Here is a 22,024-nt window from a genome sequence, read left to right on the forward strand (position 1 = left end):
TTGTCATTCTGAGGCTACAACCTTGAGGTTTCCATTCAAAGTGCAGCCATAGAGTAATACACCTTTGACACTTGCTGAGCATACAGTAACAAAGCCTAAGAAGTGAAAAAGTTACTTTTAGGATGAGGGCAACTTATTTTTATCAAATGTATTAATATTTAGCCATTTATGCAACATATATTATAACCATTACGAACAGTATAAATAGCTATGTTTTTTTTTTTTGTTTAACTCCATAGATTAGTGTTTCAATGTAAGGATGGAAAAAATAAGGGTAGTCCTTCAGTTTAATCTACTAACATCTATAACGTTAGCTGTTTGAAAAGATGGTAATCCTACAAGGACTTATACTGTAAAACAATACTGCCTTGGTCATAGACATTCTTTATTAGAAGCAAGTATTTCCTGGTCTGAACATTCATTTTTACCTGAAAATTTGAGAGGCAATGAAAAAAAAAAAAGAGAGTGCTTGAGCCACAATTTTGTAACTTTCTTATGTTTGGGAAAATGTCGTTTGCTTCACTGAGAACTATTTTCCAAAATGACATGTCATGACAGAAGTAGGTGGTCAAGTATTCACATGCAAAATTGAAAATTACAATTTAATTTGAAAACCCAAATGTGAAAAGTTCTTTCTGCTCATTTCCCTTGAAGCAACTTCCATTCCGTCTCTAGTTCGTGGCAGTTTTACTCTAAATGATGAAATCCTCACCATCAACAAACTGCACACTTGTTAACTAAATTACGAAGTAGTGTCCCTACATGACTTTTGGTGTCTTTAAATGATCTACAGGAAATAACAAATTTTTCAATTTTAAATTTATGTTTACTTCTATGAAGTACTAAAGGTGTTAACAGATTCTAGTTTTACAGGCCATGCTTTGGAATTCTTGCTTAATCCATGTAAGTACTATGCACGTTTTCTAAAACATGTTAACATTTTTTTTAAAATCAAAGCTCTTAGAACTTTTTGAGGACTCTTGTAAATGTGCCTTGCTTACCCTGCACTGTTATCACAGTGCGTCAGTTTCCTGTGATGTTCCCTGACACTCGTAGTTTAAAAAAAAAAAAACAACTTCTTGCCTAATGGCTATCTAAAATGAGGGATTTGGCAAAAATAAAATACAATAAACCACAAAATATTTTTTTTAATTTTTTGTCTTTTTGTTTGCTTTTTTTATTTTTATAAAAGTGAGGTGTTGATTTGGGATCAATGCTTTTCCTTCTTGGAAATCCCAGATTTTTGAAAAGGTTTCACTCAAATCTTTTGGCTATTTCCTTGATCAGCACTTCAGAAAGAGTGAGGTAAAAAAAACAAAAAACAACATATATATATATATTTAAAAAACTGAATATAAAGGAGACCTTACAACTTTCTGGCAAAATGTTCAATAATAACTTGCCTTCCTCTGTTTATTTATTAAATTAAATTAGATTAAATGTGGCACCTATGTTTTTTATGCCAAGAAACCATGTTCACACTATTCCAAATAACGATAGCCCCTTCGGTTAGCGGAAAGGTAATTCCCATTCAAATTTCATATGGTAGGTTCGTGCATATCCTTTATCAAATCAATGTAAAATGTACGCAGACAGTAACAGAGCATAGGAAGTAATGGCCTTTAGCCAGTACAGGTGTAGTAAATTTTACCGCAAACTGAAATGAAAAGACATACAGTAAGGTTATTTCAGAGGTCAACCTGCTTATCGTATGGCAAACTGCCATTTCCTTCTGTGAAACATGCATCTGGCTGTGGATTGTGCTTAAACTGAAAACTACCTTTTAGCCGTCAATATTTTTTTAGTTTTAAAAATTTTTTGTACTTACTGCAAGTGATTTCACTTTTGGTAATTATTAAACAACAGTCAGCTGTACCTAGCATACTCAATAAAGAAGAGCGGTATACGCAGGGGCTGTGAACCATTAAAAAACAGATTAAAAGTACATTCATTAAGTGATTTTGATATTGCGCTACAAGGTAAACAAGTCACAAACGGTGACAATTTTGAGATGAGTATTTCTATTTTTTTTAACCAAAGATAATAGATAATCTATTACTACGATAATAGAAAAATATTTTGTATAAACACATTAAATCGGACACTAGGTGAAAAAATAAACTTCCATCCCAGTGGAATTTTTTTTGTCATTCATTTCTTGCTTTTATCTGTAACATTCTTTATTTTAAAAAATAGCAGGTATCACAACTGAAAGCTAACATAAAATAGAAAAAGTTGAATAAATCCCTGTTCACAATAACTTGTATAAGAAGTTGACACCCCCTCAAAGTACAGGGCCCCCCAGACTCTCAACAATAATTTCATTAGTGAGACTACCTCATGTCAGATAGAGATAGCGACATAGACTTTGGTCCCACCCTAACCTGGTTACTGAAACTTACCGAAGAACTACTTTGAGGGTACCTATTGAATACAATATTAATGCTCTTATTTTTGATGACTTTTGTGGGTAGGCTCTCCTCTCTCTCTGTTGTGAGGAACCATTAGCATTTCCAGCTACCAGCTAGCCTTCCCCCCGCAAATCAGACAGCAGTACACCTGTTGTTTTAAGGCTTAATGGACAACGCCTTTAAACAAAGTGAAAAACCGTGGCTCAAACACAAGGTAACAAAAATAACCCCAGGTTAAATTATACAATCAATTGTCTCTATTTGAACAGCTGGATTGCTCTGTTGACTCCCCTGTAAGCTCACAATAAGAGACCCTCCCCCCTTATTTGTTTGGCACATCGGGTTTATAAACTGAGGAACACGTAAGAACCTTCTTCACTGAATCCTGTTTTCAACTTGCAACTTTATTCACTGGCGTCCTGGTTCATGGCTACAATAACCGGCTGAGGGACTGGAGCCGTTTCACCGTCTTCCACCTTAGGCCTCTTGGCCTCAGGCTCGCCTGCTGTTGAGCCTGGCTCCTCAGCCTCCGTACTGGCCGGCCTGTTCACCACCACGGGCGGAGAGCTGGAGGCCTGGGCTGCCAGCAGCTGAAGTGGATTGGTGATAGCTACATCAGAGAGGGAGAAAGAAATAAAATAAGTTCACGGTAACACGGCTTCTCGAAGCAAGAGGCATGGACAGGCCATGTACTGAGAGAATGTCTGCTGATGTACATGGGTGTATTAATGTCATTTTATGTGAGGTGCAGTACTGAACTGTGCTAGTTGCAGCTACATATCTACACTCAACCCTCCTTTCAAAATATTATTAAAATCTATACTGTAACAAACCTTAATTGCACTGATTACACACTCTTACAGGCCAAATGAGCACGCATTGAACATCTGTTGTGAAAATGTGAGAATATTCCATAAATTTTCAAAATACACACAGTGCATACTCTTACCATTCTAAAGTGTTCGCATGTCAAATTCGTGAAAACCTTACAACCCTTATCGGGCTCTCTCACATTCCTAAAATGTGCACACTTAACGTGCACTCTTAATCCCAATGTGCACACATTACTCTTAATCCCAGTGTGCACACATTACTCTTAATCTCAGTGTGCACACATTACTCTTAATCTCAGTGTGCACACATTACTCTTAATCCCAAACAGAAAGCACACAGTCCGTTCTGTTTACTCCTCAGTAATACGCGACAGGCCCTCGGGGCGGACAGGCGTACCGTAGGCGCTGGTGGAGATGCTGGCCACAGGGAGGGCGTGCTTGCCGTTCTGGGTGACGGGCCGGACGGGGAGCTGGTGCTGACCCGCGGAGACGGGCGTCTGCTGCAGGACGGTGAAGGCCTGCTGTCCGCCGCCGATCCCGCCGATCGGGGTGCCCACCGCTTGGATCACGCGGCTCGCCGTGGGGAGCGTCGCGAAGCTCACCGCCATCTTCTCCTCTCCGGAACCTGACCACAGCGCAGTCACAAACAAGTCCTCTGTCATTTCAAACTTCCAAACTCTCCGTACTCTGGCCCCAAAAAGTTTTACTGCTCTTTTCTGGTGGGATGCTCTTATCAACCAATTTTTTACTGCACTTATGCACTCCGGTTTCTAAGTCACTCTGGATAAGAGCGTCTGCTAAATGGATGCAACCCATGGAATCTACTGCTAGTGAATACTGCATGTCTACGATAGGAAATTCTGGCCCTTGAGGCCAATAAAATTGCTGGGTTACCTTTTTTACCTGGTTGTCAAATGATGATTAGCTTCCTATAGGGCAGCGGTAATCAACCCTGTTCCTGGAGATCTACCATCCTCGTAGGTTTTCACTCCAACCTTAACTAAGCACACCTCATTCAAAAGCTACAGATCTTGTTGAGCTGCTAATTAGTAGGTCAGGTGCGCCAAATTAAAGTTGAAATGAAAATCTACAGGATGCTAGATCTCCAGGAACAGGGTTGGTTACCACTGCTATAGGGGTAGGATAAAACCCAGATGTACTGACCTCGGAGGCCAGATCTGAGTAGCCCTGAGTATGTTGTGATTAAAGTACAGAACTTCTACCTACAGCAGCTTGATTTCTATCATGCAGGCTCAGTTCTCATTTCAGAGAGCTTGTATGCACACAGAGCATTAATTACATCAGTAAATTACTGACTGTGTCACTGTACCTCTTTGCCCACTGGAGTTCTCTGCTGCCACCTGCTGGTTCCCCGACAGGTTGGCGTTGGCCAGGATGTACCCGTTGGGGGAGCTGGCGCAGGTGGTCATCACTCTCACCATGGTGACGGTGGGCGCCTGCTGGACCATGTGGAGGGCGTGGCCCTGGGGCTGCTGGGGGGCGATGAGGGAGGCCGGTAGGTAGGCCAGGGGTTTGGCCCCTCCCCCGGGGATGGCGGGCTGCGGCGGCACGGTCATGATGACCGGCTGGCTGCTGACCGGGGAGCCTGTGGGCGGGGCAGACAGGGTGAGAACGGGCCCCCCCGGAGGAGAAGGGCAGCAACCGGGGCGGGTGCGTACACCTGGTGCACTCTGTGTGTGGCGGTACATGGCGGCGCATTCTGCGTGTAATGGTACGTGGCGGCGCGCTCTGCGTGTAATGGTACGTGGCCTGGCACCCTTTGTGTGCAGCGGTTACGCGGCTCACCTGGCGCGCTCTGTGTGTAGCGGTACTCGGGCACGGAGGCCAGCTTGGAGCCCAGGTCCTGCTCGTGGGACACGGGGGAGCCCTCCCTGGACAGGCAGTCCGGGGTCTGCAGGCCGCTCGAGTGGGTGGGCGACGCTGGGGCACTCCTGGAACACAGAGAGATACAAGGGTTAAGACTCATACACACACACATGCACAAATACACACACACGTTCTTACACATACACATGTGTACGCACACACACATACAGTCACACTTACTAGCACACGCACACAGATGCAGACACACATAAACACAGGTAAACCACTTACATATACTCAGACGGGGAAGGACGCAAACACTGTGACAGTGCCAGTGATACGACACTGAGCCTTTGAGCCTGGCGGTAATCCCATGTGGAACCGCCACCGGCCGCGTGTCATGGGGCGCTCACCTGGAGGAGAGGGGGCCGAAGGGGGTGCGGAAGCAGGACGCGCCCCTCTGTCTGCGTTTCCGGAAGGCCTGCTCCACCAGCTTGGCTTCCGACGAGGGGTCCACCCTCCAGAAGGAGCCCTTGCCCGGCTCCTCCTGAGACCGCGGCACTTTGATGAAGTAGCGGTTCAGGGACAGGTTGTGCCGGATGGAGTTCTGACGCCGGGAAGCCCCCAGGTGCGGTCGGACATGCAAGAGAACGAGTGGCGCAAAATGAGCATGGTCAAAAATGAGCACGGTTAAAAATCATGAACCTGCTTTTCATTTCCCATGAGGAAGAGCCAGTGTCATTGACAGCATGCTACCAACAGTTAACACGTACTCGTACTTTTGGTATTTACATTTTGTTACTGAACCTTCAAAGAAGAATCCTCCAGAGTTTCTGGATGGTTACCATTTAATAATAACATTTACAGAATATGGGGGGGCCCTTAGACGAAACAGAGCCTGCGATTCAGTGGCTGACAGAAGAGCTAAATGATGTGCGGTGACGCAGTGACGCAAGCTTCCTGAGGGGGGCGCTCACCTGCCAGCCCTTGTCTGCAGTCCTGTAGTAGGGGTAGTTCTTGGTGATGTGGGCATAGATGCCGCTAAGCGTGAGCTGTCTGTCCAGGGCGGAGGAGATGGCCTGGACAATGAGCTGGGCGTAGGAGTAGGGGGGCTTGGATTCGTCCTGGAGGAGACACGCAGACATTGGACACTCGTACATACATTAATACATTTCTTTCGACAACCTTTGTTTGAGGAAACAAATAGCTTCCAACAGCTGTATCAGCAGATTAAGTAAAGTAAATGACTTGATATATTTTGTCTTCCTTTAAGGTTGTAATATGTTTTTACAAATTGCAAACACTGCTAAACAACATACATTACAAATGAACAATCATTTATTGCCATATAGAGGTAAGAGAAAGTTATGATGATCTAGTGAATTCTGTGCGGTGGTCATACACATTATATTGTGGCCATTCAAATTCATCATTTTATCTCCTGACTGATTAACAATTGAATAGCAGGTTAGCTAGCTAAGTATGTGAAGTAACTACCCAATGAAATTGAAGGACATTTGGAAATATTATTTGCAACAGATACAGTATTTCCATTTGCTAACCGGTCCAACAGGTACATTACCTCCATTTCCATTTGTATTTGCTAACCATTCTTGCAACCTTCATTTCACACTTCTACAGAACCAGGCTGCTAAACCTTCCCCTTTTCAGAAATAGGCTGCTAAATATGCCAATTAAACGGTGTCAGGTAGTTTCAGGAATGTTTTAAATCATGCCCCCCCCCCTTTTTCAATAACGTCACTGTGGCTACTACTGTAAAAAGAAAAGTGTGCCTACAGTAAACAGTTAAGCAACATGGTCTCTGGTATGAACCCCATTAGGGGGTGAACTATCACATGCTTGTACAACAGCTCGATTTCAACCAATCAAAGTGTTGTCATGCAGAGAGACATTCTTGACTGTCTGTAATCAGTCAATAGGTAACAGCACAGGTCAATGCCAGGAATGGCATGGAGTGATATGGGCATGCCACCTTTGGGCTGTCATCTCCAGAAGCATCCGCCCGCTGCTCAGACACCGCCTTGGCCGCGAACTCCGCCGCCAGCTGCAGGTCAGAGGTGACGCTGTGTCCAAATCTGTACCCTGAGGACCCCGCTCCCCGTGGACTCGCTGGGCAGGAGTTGGGAACGCTGGAAAGAAGAGAGGCGCTGCTCTTAACGATGGGCAGTCACTCGCGATGAACTTTAAGGATGGCACATTTGACTCACAAGGAGCTCAGACTTTAACAACGGTTCATTTGACTCATGAGGAGCTCACACTTTAACAACGGTTCATTTGACTCGCGAGGAGCTCACACTCTAACAACGGTTCATTTGACTCATGAGGAGCTCACACTTTAACAACGGTTCATTTGACTCACGAGGAGCTCACACTCTAACAACGGTTCATTTGACTCATGAGGAGCTCACACTTTAACAACGGTTCATTTGACTCACGAGGAGCTCACACTCTAACAACGGTTCATTTGACTCACAAGGAGCTCACACTTTAACAACGGTTCATTTGACTCACAAGGAGCTCACACTTTAACAACGGTTCATTTGACTCACAAGGAGCTCACACTTTAACAACGGTTCATTTGATTCACAAGGAGCTCACACTTTAACTATGGTTCATTTGACTTACAAGGAGTTCACTTTAACACTTCACTTGACCCTTAGTAACAGCAATTCAGTTCATTAAGCACAGCTATCCCCTTAATAACTGGAGTTTGCTTCATTCTCAAGCAGCTTTTGCCTTAAAAACAATAGTTTGTTTTTAAGGCAAAAGCTTATGTTTTATTAAGACTTTAATCATGATTTTAACCATAACAGTGAAATGAAAGTAAAGTCTCTGGACTTCTACGGTTTCACTATATTTGAACTTTCACAAAAAAAATTCATGAAATAAATTTAACTGTAAATAAAAAAATGCAGAAGACACTTCAGAGGAAGATACTTCATGTACAGTTCAACAAGCAGACCACAAGCCCCCTGCCGACCAGTGGGGGGTTTCTGGTGCGGTCAGTCGCTGTCCCAAAATCCTTGATTCCTAGGCGACGCTAGCACCATTTACCCTTTGCCCAGGGAATGACATGACATGGCACTGCCCGGATTCAATAACAGGTTGCGGTGCCCATGCATTCCATGCATTGGAACAGCGCATTAACAAGATCAGCTCCACCCTTTCCTTCAGTGCTTTAACAGAGTGAGCCTCCCAGCAGCCCCTCTGCATTTGAACCTTAAACTTCAGCACGCTGCTGGAATGAGCCTGTACTGTGCAGGATTACCATGCGCCTTTCCACTTTTTGTGATGCATCACCCAGCTGCGAGTCATTAGGAAACTACACTTCCTCCACTACGAGCCCTTAACACTAATAAACAAAGCAAAAAGACATTTCAAACTAAACAAATGCAGCAACGATCTGTACCACACTGAGCTTGAACATGCGTTCAAATGTATGAGAACTGGCTACAACGTGGCTGTCTGTGAACTCATCAATAATCCCAACAGTGATCTTCACTACACACCTTTGTCAAGAAAGCCTAAATGCTTATTTTCTTTCCCCTTTTTAAGAAGTGTTTTCCCTTTTTTCTTCAACTTTGGAATGCCCAACCATTTGTCAACAGTCATTGACGCACCCTTCTCAATCTATTCTGGAGGGTTCTGGAGCTTGCGCTCTTGTCCAAAGCTGGCGATGTCTGCCAATATGTATGTAACGTTGCTAGCGATGCATATACATGTCAAATCACATAATAAAAACAAATTAAACAAACATGTAAACTACAGTTTCTGACACAGCCTCTTAGCTACAGCTAATGAAAGTTATAAGTACTTACTGGGGATAAAATGGTCATTTCCTCCAAATATAAATCTGGCTCGATTCAGTTTTCTGGCTTTCCCCTCATGTCTAATTGTCTGAATCCACTTTCTTCTCCTTACTGGCTCGGTCTTTTTGCACAAGAGAACATAGAATTTAGAATCAGGGTTCTTGGCTTTGTTATTTGCACAGCACACCATACAATGTTTTGTCATTTTAATAATCATGATAATCCCCTGACTGCTAACTATATGGTGCGCAACAGTCGATGTTGTTTTCTCCCATCATGGAGGCATGGCCTATCACAGGCGCGTCGATGCATACATATTATGTAAACAGCTAAGTAGACGTAAGCGCAGCAGGTCCTGGTCGTTGATTAAAAATCTTCGCATTTCACTCGTATCGAATGCCATTGAAAATACATATTCAGGATTCCATAAGTGAATTCAAAATGCACATTTCTTAACAAATGACCAGTTCTTGGAAACTTGGAACCGGTTCAAATTAGGAGGCGGCTCTCGATACCCAACCCTGCTGCCGACGTTTCTTATCATGCTGGAGTATGCTGGAGTTCACATGTTGGGCGCACACAGACATGAGTCAGAGGAGGACACAACGCACAGCTTAACAGGCGGACTTGCAGACGCCTGTTTGACCAGCAGGGGTTGCTGGTCCCTGTCAGGCAACAATGCTAAGTTCCATAGTTTCAGAGTTCAGCATTGGTTGTGCCAAGATGCAGTATAAACAGGTTTGTTTTATGTCTGGAATGTAACTAGCCTGTATACAATAAATATGCATTTAATACTAATAAAGCAGTAATACGGAAATACTGATCAAAGAGGAGAATAGTGATATAATATGGGCCACAAAATGGCTAAATTAAGTAATGTATCTTTAGCAGACCACTATCTTTAGCTACTCTATGGCCAAGTCAGAGTCTGGCACAGTAGTCAGTGGTCTGGACTTTGTTTGTGCAAAGTTGCATGAATGGGGAACTACTGTAGCCTGGAGGACACTATTTCACCCCAATTACCACATAAAATATTCACTGAAAACACATAAAAGAAAATGGTTACCCAGGGGCATATGCATACAAATCATTACATCAAACAAATTATGTAGTGTACAGGCTACATGCTGATCACATTAATAAACTATGGTCACATCTTTTTGGAAACACAAAATAATTGACAGCTCCTGTAGTCATATAAAAACTGAAGCGTCCATTCCAACATATGTTTGTCTGCCACATTGCAATTGGCCCATTTAGGCAATCCTCCTGAAGAAAGTAGGATTTTTTTAAAAAACGGTCAGTTTTTTTTTCCCTCCAACATATTGACAGTTCACATCTAAAAGGTAACTGAACTTAGCAGAAGCAAACACTGACATGCCTGGCCTTCAAATAAACAATAAAGATCATGCACACCATTGGCTTATGTCCAGGGCTTCGAAGAGCTTTGACTTTTACCACATCCTACCTCTAAGAAGTTCAAGATGTTCTTTCAGAGAGAAAAAAACTGGGTGAACATTTCTGCTACTAGACCTCTTGCAAACACAATGACTTGATCAATTTTAAAAGTCTCTTTCAGGGAAATTTGAGCTCCTCTGCTTGTGTGAAAGTCCAGTCATTTTGGAAGCATGTGCACATATGTTGGTCTGCTCTTTGTTGACAGCAAGCTGGTGAATGGTTCCATTCTATACTTTCTGAAGAACAGAAAACTGAATTGGGCCCCAAGTTCATTTGTGTCTTAGTGTGCTTTATAAAGCTGCAGTAGACACATTTCTCAATGGTCGCAATGCTGTAAAAATATTTTGAACATAACACCCATTGGCCCTGCCCACAGTGAAAGACACACCCCACCCCCCTAAAATTCTGGATTGTAATTTCTCCCCAAAATTAAAAGGTCTCAAACTTTTCACACCTGTTTGTTATAGAACAGGTTTTGATGATCTCATTTGAGTGAAATTTGACCATAGGATTTTCAAATAACCCCACTCCAAATTTGTTTAATGTAATTCAATGCAGGCCAATTGAAAAAAAAAAAGAAATTTTGGATTGGAAGTGATCATTTGGATGACATGTGGTGTCACTACTAGTTCTTTTCACACTGCAGACTGCAGCTAAGCTTGCATAGAATGGAGTCGAAGGAAGACCTGTCAGCTTTGAGACCTTTTCATTTTGGGGAGAAATCACAGTCCAAAATTTCACAAGTCCAGGTAATTTACCTAGTGCTGAAATTTACATATACACATGCTTGTCCAGCAGAAACAACGCGAGCTCCGCATCAGCCTTCAACAACACCTGGTCCTGAAGCTCTCGCCACCGTCTGAATTGTGCTCTGATGTTTACTATAATTTTAGAACTATAATTTTTATTTTAACTTTTTGGCATTGCATAGTGCTGCAGCAGGTCGCTTGATCGATATTAGTGAAAGATTTTATACATATAGCTATGTGTAGCTACTGTTAGGTGAACACGCAAGGTTAATCTCATTGCCGATTGGTTCGTGACATGAACCGGCCTATCACCGTGAAGTGGTTCACCGTGTAAACAAAACAAAAATATATAAACAAAAATTCAGGCCGAATCACAGCAGCTCTTGCTATGATTATTACAAATTAAGAATGACCATTACCTACTTCAGCTCTAATTCTGTAAAGGCTATTTTCTATGCATTTGATGCTTATAACATTTCTTTCCCTGTATAATGACATCAAAATTAATAAACAGCATGCAAAACCTGTAGCAGAAGGGAAGTTGGTGATTTATAGCTCACACGTGAAATTTCTAGCATTGTGGGATTTTTTGCTCACTTTCCCTTATGGATACAGAACCCTGCCCTGACTCACAAGAAAGCTGGATTCTGAGAACAAAAGCACACAAGCAGAAGCAGGGGCGAAATTCGACTCCGAGCACCAGCAGCCAGGCCTTCTGGAGTGAAAGGAGGACGGCACACACCCCAGAGAGCCATGCTCTGGAGTCCGCCCGAAAGGGAGGATGAGGAAAGGAGGGGAGAGGCGGGAGGGCTCAAAAATAGGAAACCAGCTGCGGCCGAAAAAACACTGAACCGCAGCAACGTCCTCTCCACCAATGGGGACGCGGCAAGCTCAGCTCGCGCCATATAAGGCGCACGTACACACGTACACTCACGTTCAAGGCCATGCGCGGCGCGGGGAGAACAGAACTGCCACGGGAGGCATCGTTTTCTGAAAAGAGAAAGCCAGGCAGAAGCACTGAGCAGGCAAAGAGAGTGGAAAACATGACAAAACCCGAGTTGATTTTAGACTGAAAGAAAATGGATACTACATACAAGGGTGATGAAGGAAGGGAGTAGCACCACGCATATTAATTACAGCTCAATATTACAAGATAAATGAGGCACGCTTTAGTTAGCCTTGTGAAACATCAAATACAGATGCATCTGACTATTAACATGTTTAAGCTGCTTTTTTTCCATGTCGTTAATACTAGGCCTACGACTAAAATATAATACGCTTGCTTCAACTTACTGTCTTTGTAAGCCAATAACCGGACAGTCTTAGACGTGTGCATTAATACCTTCTGCACACTGCATGTTATTGTAAACCAATGGAGATCGATTACCCAAATACCTGCCCGTGACACTGCGATTATGTTGAGCACGGTAAACAATGGTATAGACTTAAATGCCACGACCTCGGATTGTAAACAGATATGTTTTGTTATTACAGTTTTAAGTGTTTGCTCGTTTTCCAAACAGGTCACTGTTTACATAGTATGAGCAGACCGTGTAGCGTAACGTGCTGATGTAATGTAGTAATTCAGGTTTTTTTACCCACAGCTGTAATCAGCAGAGGTCATTTTTCTACTGTTGCTACAATGCAACGGAAGGGAGGGAGGTTGTTAAAGGAATTCACAGGCTGGTGTTGCTGTGCTGTTTCCCTGCAGAGAGGCAGCCGCTCTTGGGCCCAGTTTCAGCACGCACATTTCTAACACCGGGGAGGTGGGAGAGCCTATATTTTCATGAAGATGACCAGGAGTTTGGCAATATTAGTTTTTGCAAATGAAAAACAACGGATCCAAAGAACCACTATGCTGAATCTCATCAGAAAATGTGATCAAACAATCTCGGACACAAAAACGGATTAGACCCTTTCAAAACTGGCCCCACTGTTCAAAGTAAACTTCACCCTAATTCTGTGTAATCGCATTTTATTGACCCTTTGCACATGGACATTTTTGTATATTCTGGTTGTCTAGATATCTTGTCACAGTTTTCATCTGAAGCACGTCTCTTTGACTCTGTGATTTGCATCCCAGTGTTGAGTTTCATGTCACCTGGTTAGATTTTTCCAGAACAGGAGATGGATATCTAGAAGTATGCAATGTTGTAGGCTACATGTTGTGATATGGACCACATTATCAATGGACAGATCAATTTACCCTCAAAAATCACTTTGGCGTGAAGTTTCCCTTTAACAAATAAATTTTGCAATCAAAAACAATTTTTCATATTTCACTCTTCCTGCTTCTATGGTTGGAGCAAGTGCTTCACCGAACCGCAACAATCCCACATTCAAAAGGAAAGCTTGGTTCAAAGATTGCTGTTACTCAAGTCAATACACTTTAGAAGAGAGGAATTTACCAATTCTACATGTGACAGTGAACATACTTCATCCACACTGTAGTAGTTGGTAGTGATAAGAAAAAGCTTCATGAACACAAAAGTGGGCGGAACAAACTATTACTGACTCACTGGTTTGAACCAATCAGTGCGTCGTGCTTTTGAGGGAAACATCTTTTGATTGGTGGAATCAGCTCACTGTACCTCTGCCCATTGTGCTCAATCATTAAACTTCAACAGCAGTGCCTCGCTCATGATTTGAGCCTGTAAGCCTCAGGTCAAGAGTCTAACCATGGAAGAATTCAGACATCTGCATCACTGAGCCCAGAGGCCCTTAGCAACAGAGACATAGGGCCAAAGTGCAGAATTCCATCCCTGAGTTACATGAGGAAATAAAGGCAGTGAAGAGCTGTGTTGCTGGTTGCAGTATAAATAAAAAAAGGAATAGAAAGACACATTTTTATATGAAACCAAGTGAAGCTACAGAGCCAAAGAAGAGAAAGAAGTGGCTGAAAGCAATCAAAAGGGTGTAATAAAGAAAAGCTAATGCATACCAGTGCCAGGGCGAAAACAATTAGCATTAGGCAATTTAACCTTTACTGGTTGATGTTCAGTTAACTATTCAGCACCCTTAGCAATATTAACATGATCCAGCAAGCGTAACATTATACCCTGATGAGGCCTCTAACTTTGCCGACTCCGATGGCGGCCGCTCACGCCGCTGTCCCGTTCCTACCTAATGGTTCCAGTTGGAGAGGGCAGAGGGCTCATCATGTTCCGCAGGTCGTTGTCGGGAATGTGGATTTTCAGCGGGGAGGTGGAGGGATAGAACGGCCTCACCGGAGACAGTGGGGCCTCCTCCTTCGGCACCTCCTTGCGGTAGAGTGCGGTGAAGTGGATCTTAATGACCGTGCTGGGAAACCGGAAGGTACACCTGGAAGAGCGGGAGGTACACAGGGAGGACGGGTGAGAATCCCTAACCCTGCATGTAAAAACAAGTGCCTTTCAGATAGCAAGAGCTCTCTAATCTTCAATAATCCTGAATATACACTCCTGAGGGTCAAAAATGATCAAAATTCACTTGAGACTAGCTAGCGAAGCTACACTGAGAGAGAGTGTAGCTTGCTAAATGTGTTGCAAGTTCTTGCAGAATAGCCAAGCAGCCATGAATGAACGCAACTGCAACAGGAAATGTTTACACAGACTTTGAGTCAGAAAGCCACTCCCACAGAGTCCAGTTTTGAAGGGCAAGCTTGACACAAGTCCAATACATTTACAGAAATAGTATGGACTTCAGCTGCTGCATAGTGAGTTACTACCGTAATCACCCCTTTCCAAGTTGCAGTAAACCCATTTCTTTATAATTTGGAAATAATAATAATATCAATGTTGTTGTTGTTGATGTTGTTGTTGTTGTTGTTAAGCTTGTGAAGAGTTAGCCGTGTACTACCATAGCCAAGTTGCAGTTTATAATTATAATTTGGAACGCATTACGATTATTTATTTATTTTTAAATGTTTTTATTTTTTTAACCAGGTAGGTCAACTGATTACTCAGATTTATTTTACAGTGGTGACCTTGGGAATTAAAACAGGTAGGAAATACAGGGGATTGGGTAGCCAATCAATTGTAGGAGGGATGACATGGTGGCCTGTTTTTTGTGGAAATCTGAAAAGGACAATGGGGTTAATATCCCACATGGTATGATACCTTGATTTAACATCTCATCTGGATGGGATAAGACTGCCACCTTAAATGACATCATATTGAGGTTTATGGTAACTGGTCTTCAAGAGTGAGATGATTTCCATACACAAATTACTTGATTTACATAATCATGTGTACATTTGCCTGATCAACAAAAGCACTGCTATCATTTGTCGAAGTATTTGTGACTTTGGGCAATGTGAAAACTTGTGTGGTTGTGCCGAGAGATCAGGTTTGAGCTACAGTAGATCAGTGCAGCCAACTAGTTTATCACCCATCCATGTTAAAAAATAAGCAGAATATAAGAGGAAACAGGAGCAAGTAAGGCTTTTACCTTTAAAATGCATTTAGAAACATAATTTATAAATGGACCTTGGTAACAGGAACTGTTAGCAGGCCACTGACCTGTGAAAACTCTCATTACACAAAGAAGCCATGGAGTGCAAATTAGAAGGTGAGTCCTTGATAATGGCCGCTCTCCACACAAGGCCATTTTTAGATCCTTTACTGAGGAAGTTTTACATGTCATTTTCCTCAAACATTTCACCTGATCCTCAATAATGGAAAACAAAGGGGATACAGCCAAAATTACAGTGTTGTTTTTTTGGCACTGCCGGATAATTATTTGATAACACACTGCGTACTGTAGGCCATACTTGATATGCATCAGCAGGCAAGCTAGATGTCTGCCCCCATTCAAAACGAGTTTATCAAGAAAAGACACTGCAGTGGCTTCAAAACAGGAATGCAATGCATACTGCAAACCTGTGCAACAGTAGATTGTTATTGAAGCACAATGTCATTAGCATCACTGTTGCTAATTGTGCAGAATCTTCTGGCACCAATTAAATTGCAGAAAGCTTATGGAAGAAAATTTAAAAGTTTTCCATATGGTGTAACATAGTTTCAGCATCTTGATTCATGACTAGACTGAGCACGAAAGCAAAGCAACACCATATAAAAAGCATACCTTCTGGGGATCACTGCCTGATTAATGAATGCCACCAAGGATAATGTACAGTGTGTGGATGGTGATTTTTATTGTCTAAATACTGAGTGAAAGGTTAATCATAAAAATAATACAAAACGTATAACTGCATTCAAAAACTTGAGGATGGCTTGCCTTGCTTTCCGGTCAATTCCAATTCATACCATACACATGTGCTTTATATAAATGATATACAGAGAAACAAACAGAACGTTTGCAGTTCAGGTCACCATTTGATCATTGTATACGTAAGTAAATAAACAATACAGCCCAGGTGATCACTGAATGTTTTCATGAAATCAGTCAGGTCGATTTTCCTATAGTAAATATTTTGCTTTAGAGCTCCAACCTCGGTCAGCCTCACTGCCCTTCTGCTAACATATGTTATCTTGAACAGATCAAAACTGCGTCAAACAGAGAGCTGAAACGGATAAAAAAGCATCACGTTTTCTATAGCTACCATCACGCCATGCACAGCATTGTCTGTTGTAAAACTACTTGGGTAATATAAATGAACCAGGGTTGTTAAGTAAACATGCTATTTATCAACGGTAAATATCGTGAGGTGTTCTGTGTTTCTGAAAGCCTTTCCTTTTATCTGGAACGTGTGGCTATCAAATGCGTGGGCACACTGATACAAAATTAAACACAGTTCATTGGAGCGCGCCAGCACTGTTGCGGATACCAAGCCAATCGCATGGGAGATATGCCGTTTGGAGTTGCGTCTTGTGATATCTTCGAAACCTCTTATCGGTGGTTGAGTCACGAAAATACTACCGGTTTCTTCTCGGGCGTGACGTCGGATGTTTACGTTCAGTGGACACACCTCCGCCCCACCCCTTTACTGTTGTGCTAATTTAGCTAGTCTACATAGCTAGTTACTATCAGCTAATATCTACCGAGAAATCTAGAAAAACAAAATAACAGCGATGAGCTGTGTTTATTTCGTAAATAATAATAACTGTAAATCTAATAATATTCAAATTAGTAGTACCTACTATTGTACGCAATGTTTGCAACAATAGTAGGTACTTGTATAAATTAAAGATTTATATTTCACACTGGTAAGTTAGTGAATTAATATAATAAAGTTGTAATACCGTTAAATTAATAACTTGAAAAAACGGATGTAGTGTCAATGCTGTAGAACAGTCAGCCTTAGAAGACAGTGTATTGCAAGCCTTACAACTAAACGTTAACTTGAATTAGCTGTGTAACCACAACACGCGGCTGTTGGGGCCATGCCAAAAAATATGCCAAACACTTTGCAACACACCCCTTTCCGTCCAGCGTTCATAAGGCAAAAACAAGGCCCGGTGTAGCTGGATATCTAGCTCGCGAGCTTGTGCAAGTCGTAGGGTTTGCTGCTTTGTCGAAGTAAGGATTAATATTTGCTCGGCTGGATCACGGTTGTGTGTAGCTAATGCTACCTAACACATGTTTCTATTGCATCCCCATAAGGTTATCAGAGTCCAAAATAGCAGATATATGTTTATAAGGTTAGCAGCATTGCTAGAGAGCCAATTTAAAAAATGAGGTGGAAATTTTGAGATTGCAAGTGCAGGGAAAAATTGTCTATGTAGTAACGTCAATTACCACCACCACAGCAGCATTGCAAACTTTAATGCAGGCTACCAATGCGCGCATTATTAGAAGTGAGAATACAGTTAGCCAACAAGCAGTAGTTACACACTTACTCTCTCGGTAGTTGAAAAAGGGGAGCGCCTCTCCTCTGGAATACACCGTCTACGAACACACCATTCTTCCCTAGGCACCGTAGGTAAAAAAACGGCTCTTCAAAAGTTATCTGAAAATGTCGCCGAGATATGAAACTTGAATGGCCCATGTTGACATCTACAGACCCGTGCGATGAATTCCGACCCACGGTCACAATCCTGTGGCGCATGACGAACTCGAAATCCCTGCCTTCCAAACGCGCAAGGGCCTGGGGCGCTGAGGAGAGCGCCATGGATGCCGAATTCGAGGACAGAGTGTACATGGGTGCAGCTGCCACTCTGACCGGGCTACACGGGGCAGATTTTAGAGCCAGCAATGCTCGAGCTCCAGTATCGTCTGCAAAATCAGCCATTTCTTCTGGGAAAATGCACCGGGAACAGCAGTGCTACTACTAAGAGTAAACTCAGTTGCTGCTGATGGTGGACAGACACAACACGGATCGGGTAAACGCAAATACGCGTAGTGGAGCCCTTGGAGTTGGCAATGAAAAACATTTCGTTTTTTCATTCTTAGAAAGCTATACTGTAGCCGACGTGTCTAACTTGCTAAGCAATTCATGTCATTCCAAGTGGAATTACTCAGAAAACACGGGAATTCTGTATTTCCACACCACGTATATAACTCTGACTGTATTAGCTGAACTGTGTGTGCGCGCCCTTGCTTTGCACCTCTAAACGAGCCATAAAAATAAATCTAGAAAACAAAGACTGGTGAAAATGAGTGGTTGTAAATTTCGTGCTTCAGCGTTCAGTTTGTAACTGCAATTATTGTATAAGTATGTATAATGTATAGGCCGACCGTACAGTATGAGCCTTAAAGAGTTAACAAACTCTATTTCCTGGAATCGGACGACACGTGCGTTACATGTGGCATGAGTGTAATGCCAAAATGTTCAATAATGTTGGGCCAGTGTAGAATATATTGATCTGGAGCCTTCGGTTGATTCCCAAAGTTGTATTTTTAATCTAGAAATGAACATTCTGTGTTATTTAACGCGGTCGCTGATGTGTTTAAAGAACTCCATATACTGACGTCAGTGATTTTTACAGCCAGTCCTCGTCCTGTGTTTATAAACACGAAAGTACAAGAGATCGGAAAAACCTGGATAGTGGAATAAATTGCGGAGAACCTGGAGCTATAGAGCACCTACACAGAAGTCCACTAGATGTCAGTGTTTATGAACACGTGCCAGAGGTTGCTGTCAATCTGTTAGATGATCTACTGCTATTAGGTTGTACAGGGTTCCCAAACGTCTAACGTTTCAAGGCACGTTCGACTTTCTTGCCTGGTCCAGGGTGGACCATTTGTAGCTATTGTGTAAACTAAATGTATTTTGCTTGCATTGTGAGCGAACCCTATCACTTCCCCATTAAATTGTTGTTGCTGTGAGTGTACCATATCATATCAAGACTTCACATGCATCCATATGGCCCTATCAAGCACACAAATTAATCTATGACTATGTGTTCTGTATCAGGATGACTTGTCTTTTGTTTGCCTTGTAAGTCAGACCCAACTGTCTGTGGAATTCCTGTCATTGTGAGTGTATGATAGCAGATTATGTATTTGTACACGGAAATTGGAAACATTTTTGGTTTTCATATGAAAGGTATTTGTGCTAAAGGGAAAAAATTAATTCACAAATATGCATGCATTTGCACAAATCAGTGCACATTCATGAAATGACAATTTATAAGACACAAGTTGAAAGATGTTTATGGATAGAGAAGCACATCTGTGGCTTGTCTCTTATTTACTGTATGGATCACGATTCAGGCAAATTTCAATAATATTGAGACTAATCTCTCTCCTTATGGACTTCATTTATCCTCATTTATCCTCCGGGACACACGTATGCAGGTTCTGAGAGTACTACAAATCAGTTCAGGTCAAAAACATATTTTGAAAACAACACCAAGCTAAACATGTTGGCTACCTCAGCAGACAAAGCTTTTTTGTTCAGATGGAGGAGGATACATCACGTTATCACCAGAATACATCTAATTCTGATACTATATCAATAATTTCGGGCTGAGGTCATACTTCAAAAACAGTACCAAGCTAAATATGTAGGTTACATTACAAGCAATTCAGATGGATGTGTACACATCACATTATCACCAGAAAACACCAGGATTTAAACTTACCCGAACATCCGAGAGCCTCCTCTGTTTCCTCCCCCAGCCTGGATCGAATCGTTTTATCACTGTAGGCCCGGTCTTTAATATTATACAAGGGTGTCCTCCCCTCGATCAGAGACCCCAGCCTGTTTTCCACGTCCTCAGTCCAAAATGCCATGGTTACAGCAGACAACAACACCCGTGCAGAACACTGTGGAACAGTTGCTCTGTCATTAGCGTATCTGTGGTTTAGAGTTTAGCATGAGTTTAAACCCGCGGTGTGCTGAACAGGTCACATGATCCTGTAAACTCTACTGCTGTGTCCTCAGAACCTGTGGTTTAACATGCACGTGCATTTTAGCCTAAAACCCCCGTTGCTGTGTCTTGTTGATATCACCCAAGTGCCAGTAGAGGTCACTTTAACCAAGGTTTAAGTTAAACCTGCTACACACATGGTTTAAAGGGAAAGGTCTACTGCTCAGATCTTTTTAATATTTCAAAAATGTTAATATCTTACACAATGCATGACATTATGTGGACTACTCTACATAACTACTCCAGACCAAATGCAATATTGTGTAATTAAATACATGTAAAATGTGTCATATCTACCTCAATCAAAAACTGCTGAAAGTTTCAATGAGAATAACACTGTGCCACTGCATGATATTATAACCTGCTTAAAGTTATGCACTGATTTTCAGCTTTAAACGTCAGAACATTTTCAAAACAGTGATGTGATGATGTTCCCTATGCCAACACAAAAAGTGAGAGCAAATAAAAAGAAACCCTGTTCATTGTAAATTTATTTGCACCAAACAGGAAATAAAGTAAGTTAACAGTGCCCCGGCACTGCTTAAAACCATAATGCATAATGTAAAAGGATATAATGATGACATCTAAAGTACATCTCATACCAGTAAAATAGCACTGTCCAAAATGGTGTGAGAAAGTGTTCCGTTCGCTTTTGAATACAGTGATTTGTAACAGAGTGAGCTATTCTCTAAGGAATTGCATGAGCACAAACGCCCACACTGTGGGAAATATGCCATTTTGGCTGCGTGACATAAGTCCACCGAACAGTTGATTGTATTAGCACCCGGGAAAGCGTTGCTGTTTGCTCCCTGTCTGTGTGAATAGAGCTGGCTTTATCTCCAATGAAATCTAATCTTTTTCAGTTCTCATACGGCACGTCCAGCAAGTCTTGTTTACTACTCAGTATTTACCCTACAACTCACCATTGGACCATAGAAGTTGATACCTCATACCCCTAATGAGGAAGGACTGACAAACTCCAACCTAAATGGTTAAGCCGTTTAATCTTTTGACCTTTAAGCTTTGACCTTAATTTTGAATAACCTTTTAATCAAGTCCTGTGCTTTTAAACATCTGGAAGACCTAAACATTTTTATTGAACTTTATTGAATTTGTTACCTACCTCTGTTTTAGCCCAGCACTACTACTGTACACCTGAGTCTACTTATCAATGAAGACCACGCTAAGTTAGTTAGTTGAATGGGCTAAAACAAAAACCCGCAGCCACTACAACCCTTTTTGGATGAGATTGTACACCTCTGGTATAAATGAACGATCTATGGCCACAGACTGTACTAGCTGCACTAGCCAGATTTTTTTTAGGTGAAAGGTAGATGTGCTTTGGTCCAGTCAAAGGATGTAATTAAGTCAGCTAGAACAGAGTTTATTTTCTTCCATTCTAACAATTTATTGTTTCCCAGACTTATGAGTAAGGAACCATATTGAAAAAATTCTTATCCATTGCCAGCAGTTAATTCATGTTGGCAAAGCACCTGAATCAGTCCAGTCACACCCTCATGAATGTGATGTAATTCTATGCAAGCAAGTTTGCTGTAAATCTCTTCCAGTAAAATGAGTCAAGATCCCCCCTCCTGAGAGGTAACATCCTTTGTTGCAACAAAACCGGTAAAACCGGCTTGTCAACTTTTTAGAGAAGATTTT

The 22,024-nt window shown here is 42.0% G+C and overlaps 1 protein-coding gene across 2 annotated transcripts; it reads right to left on the minus strand.

The window, feature by feature from the left end:
- Window positions 1–1,137: 1,137 nt before the first annotated feature.
- On the minus strand, window positions 1,138–20,097 carry LOC135243551 (forkhead box protein K1-like). 2 transcript variants are annotated; one of them, XM_064315476.1, is made up of 9 exons: window positions 20,075–20,097; window positions 14,232–14,429; window positions 7,065–7,221; window positions 6,049–6,195; window positions 5,485–5,678; window positions 5,051–5,196; window positions 4,575–4,850; window positions 3,642–3,869; window positions 1,138–3,021 (listed from the first exon to the last, which is right to left on the minus strand). In XM_064315476.1, the coding sequence occupies exons 1-9, from the start codon at window positions 20,080–20,082 to the stop codon at window positions 2,816–2,818; spliced, it is 1,560 nt and encodes a 519-aa protein (XP_064171546.1). In that variant the 5' UTR covers window positions 20,083–20,097; the 3' UTR covers window positions 1,138–2,815. The 2 variants fall into 2 exon arrangements, with proteins under 2 accessions (XP_064171546.1, XP_064171544.1); XM_064315474.1 differs by lacking the exon at window positions 20,075–20,097 and adding an exon at window positions 17,888–18,658.
- Between the last annotated feature and the right edge of the window lie 1,927 nt (window positions 20,098–22,024).

Source organism: Anguilla rostrata, chromosome 17, assembly GCF_018555375.3.
Source record: "Anguilla rostrata isolate EN2019 chromosome 17, ASM1855537v3, whole genome shotgun sequence".
Lineage (NCBI taxonomy): Eukaryota > Metazoa > Chordata > Actinopteri > Anguilliformes > Anguillidae > Anguilla > Anguilla rostrata.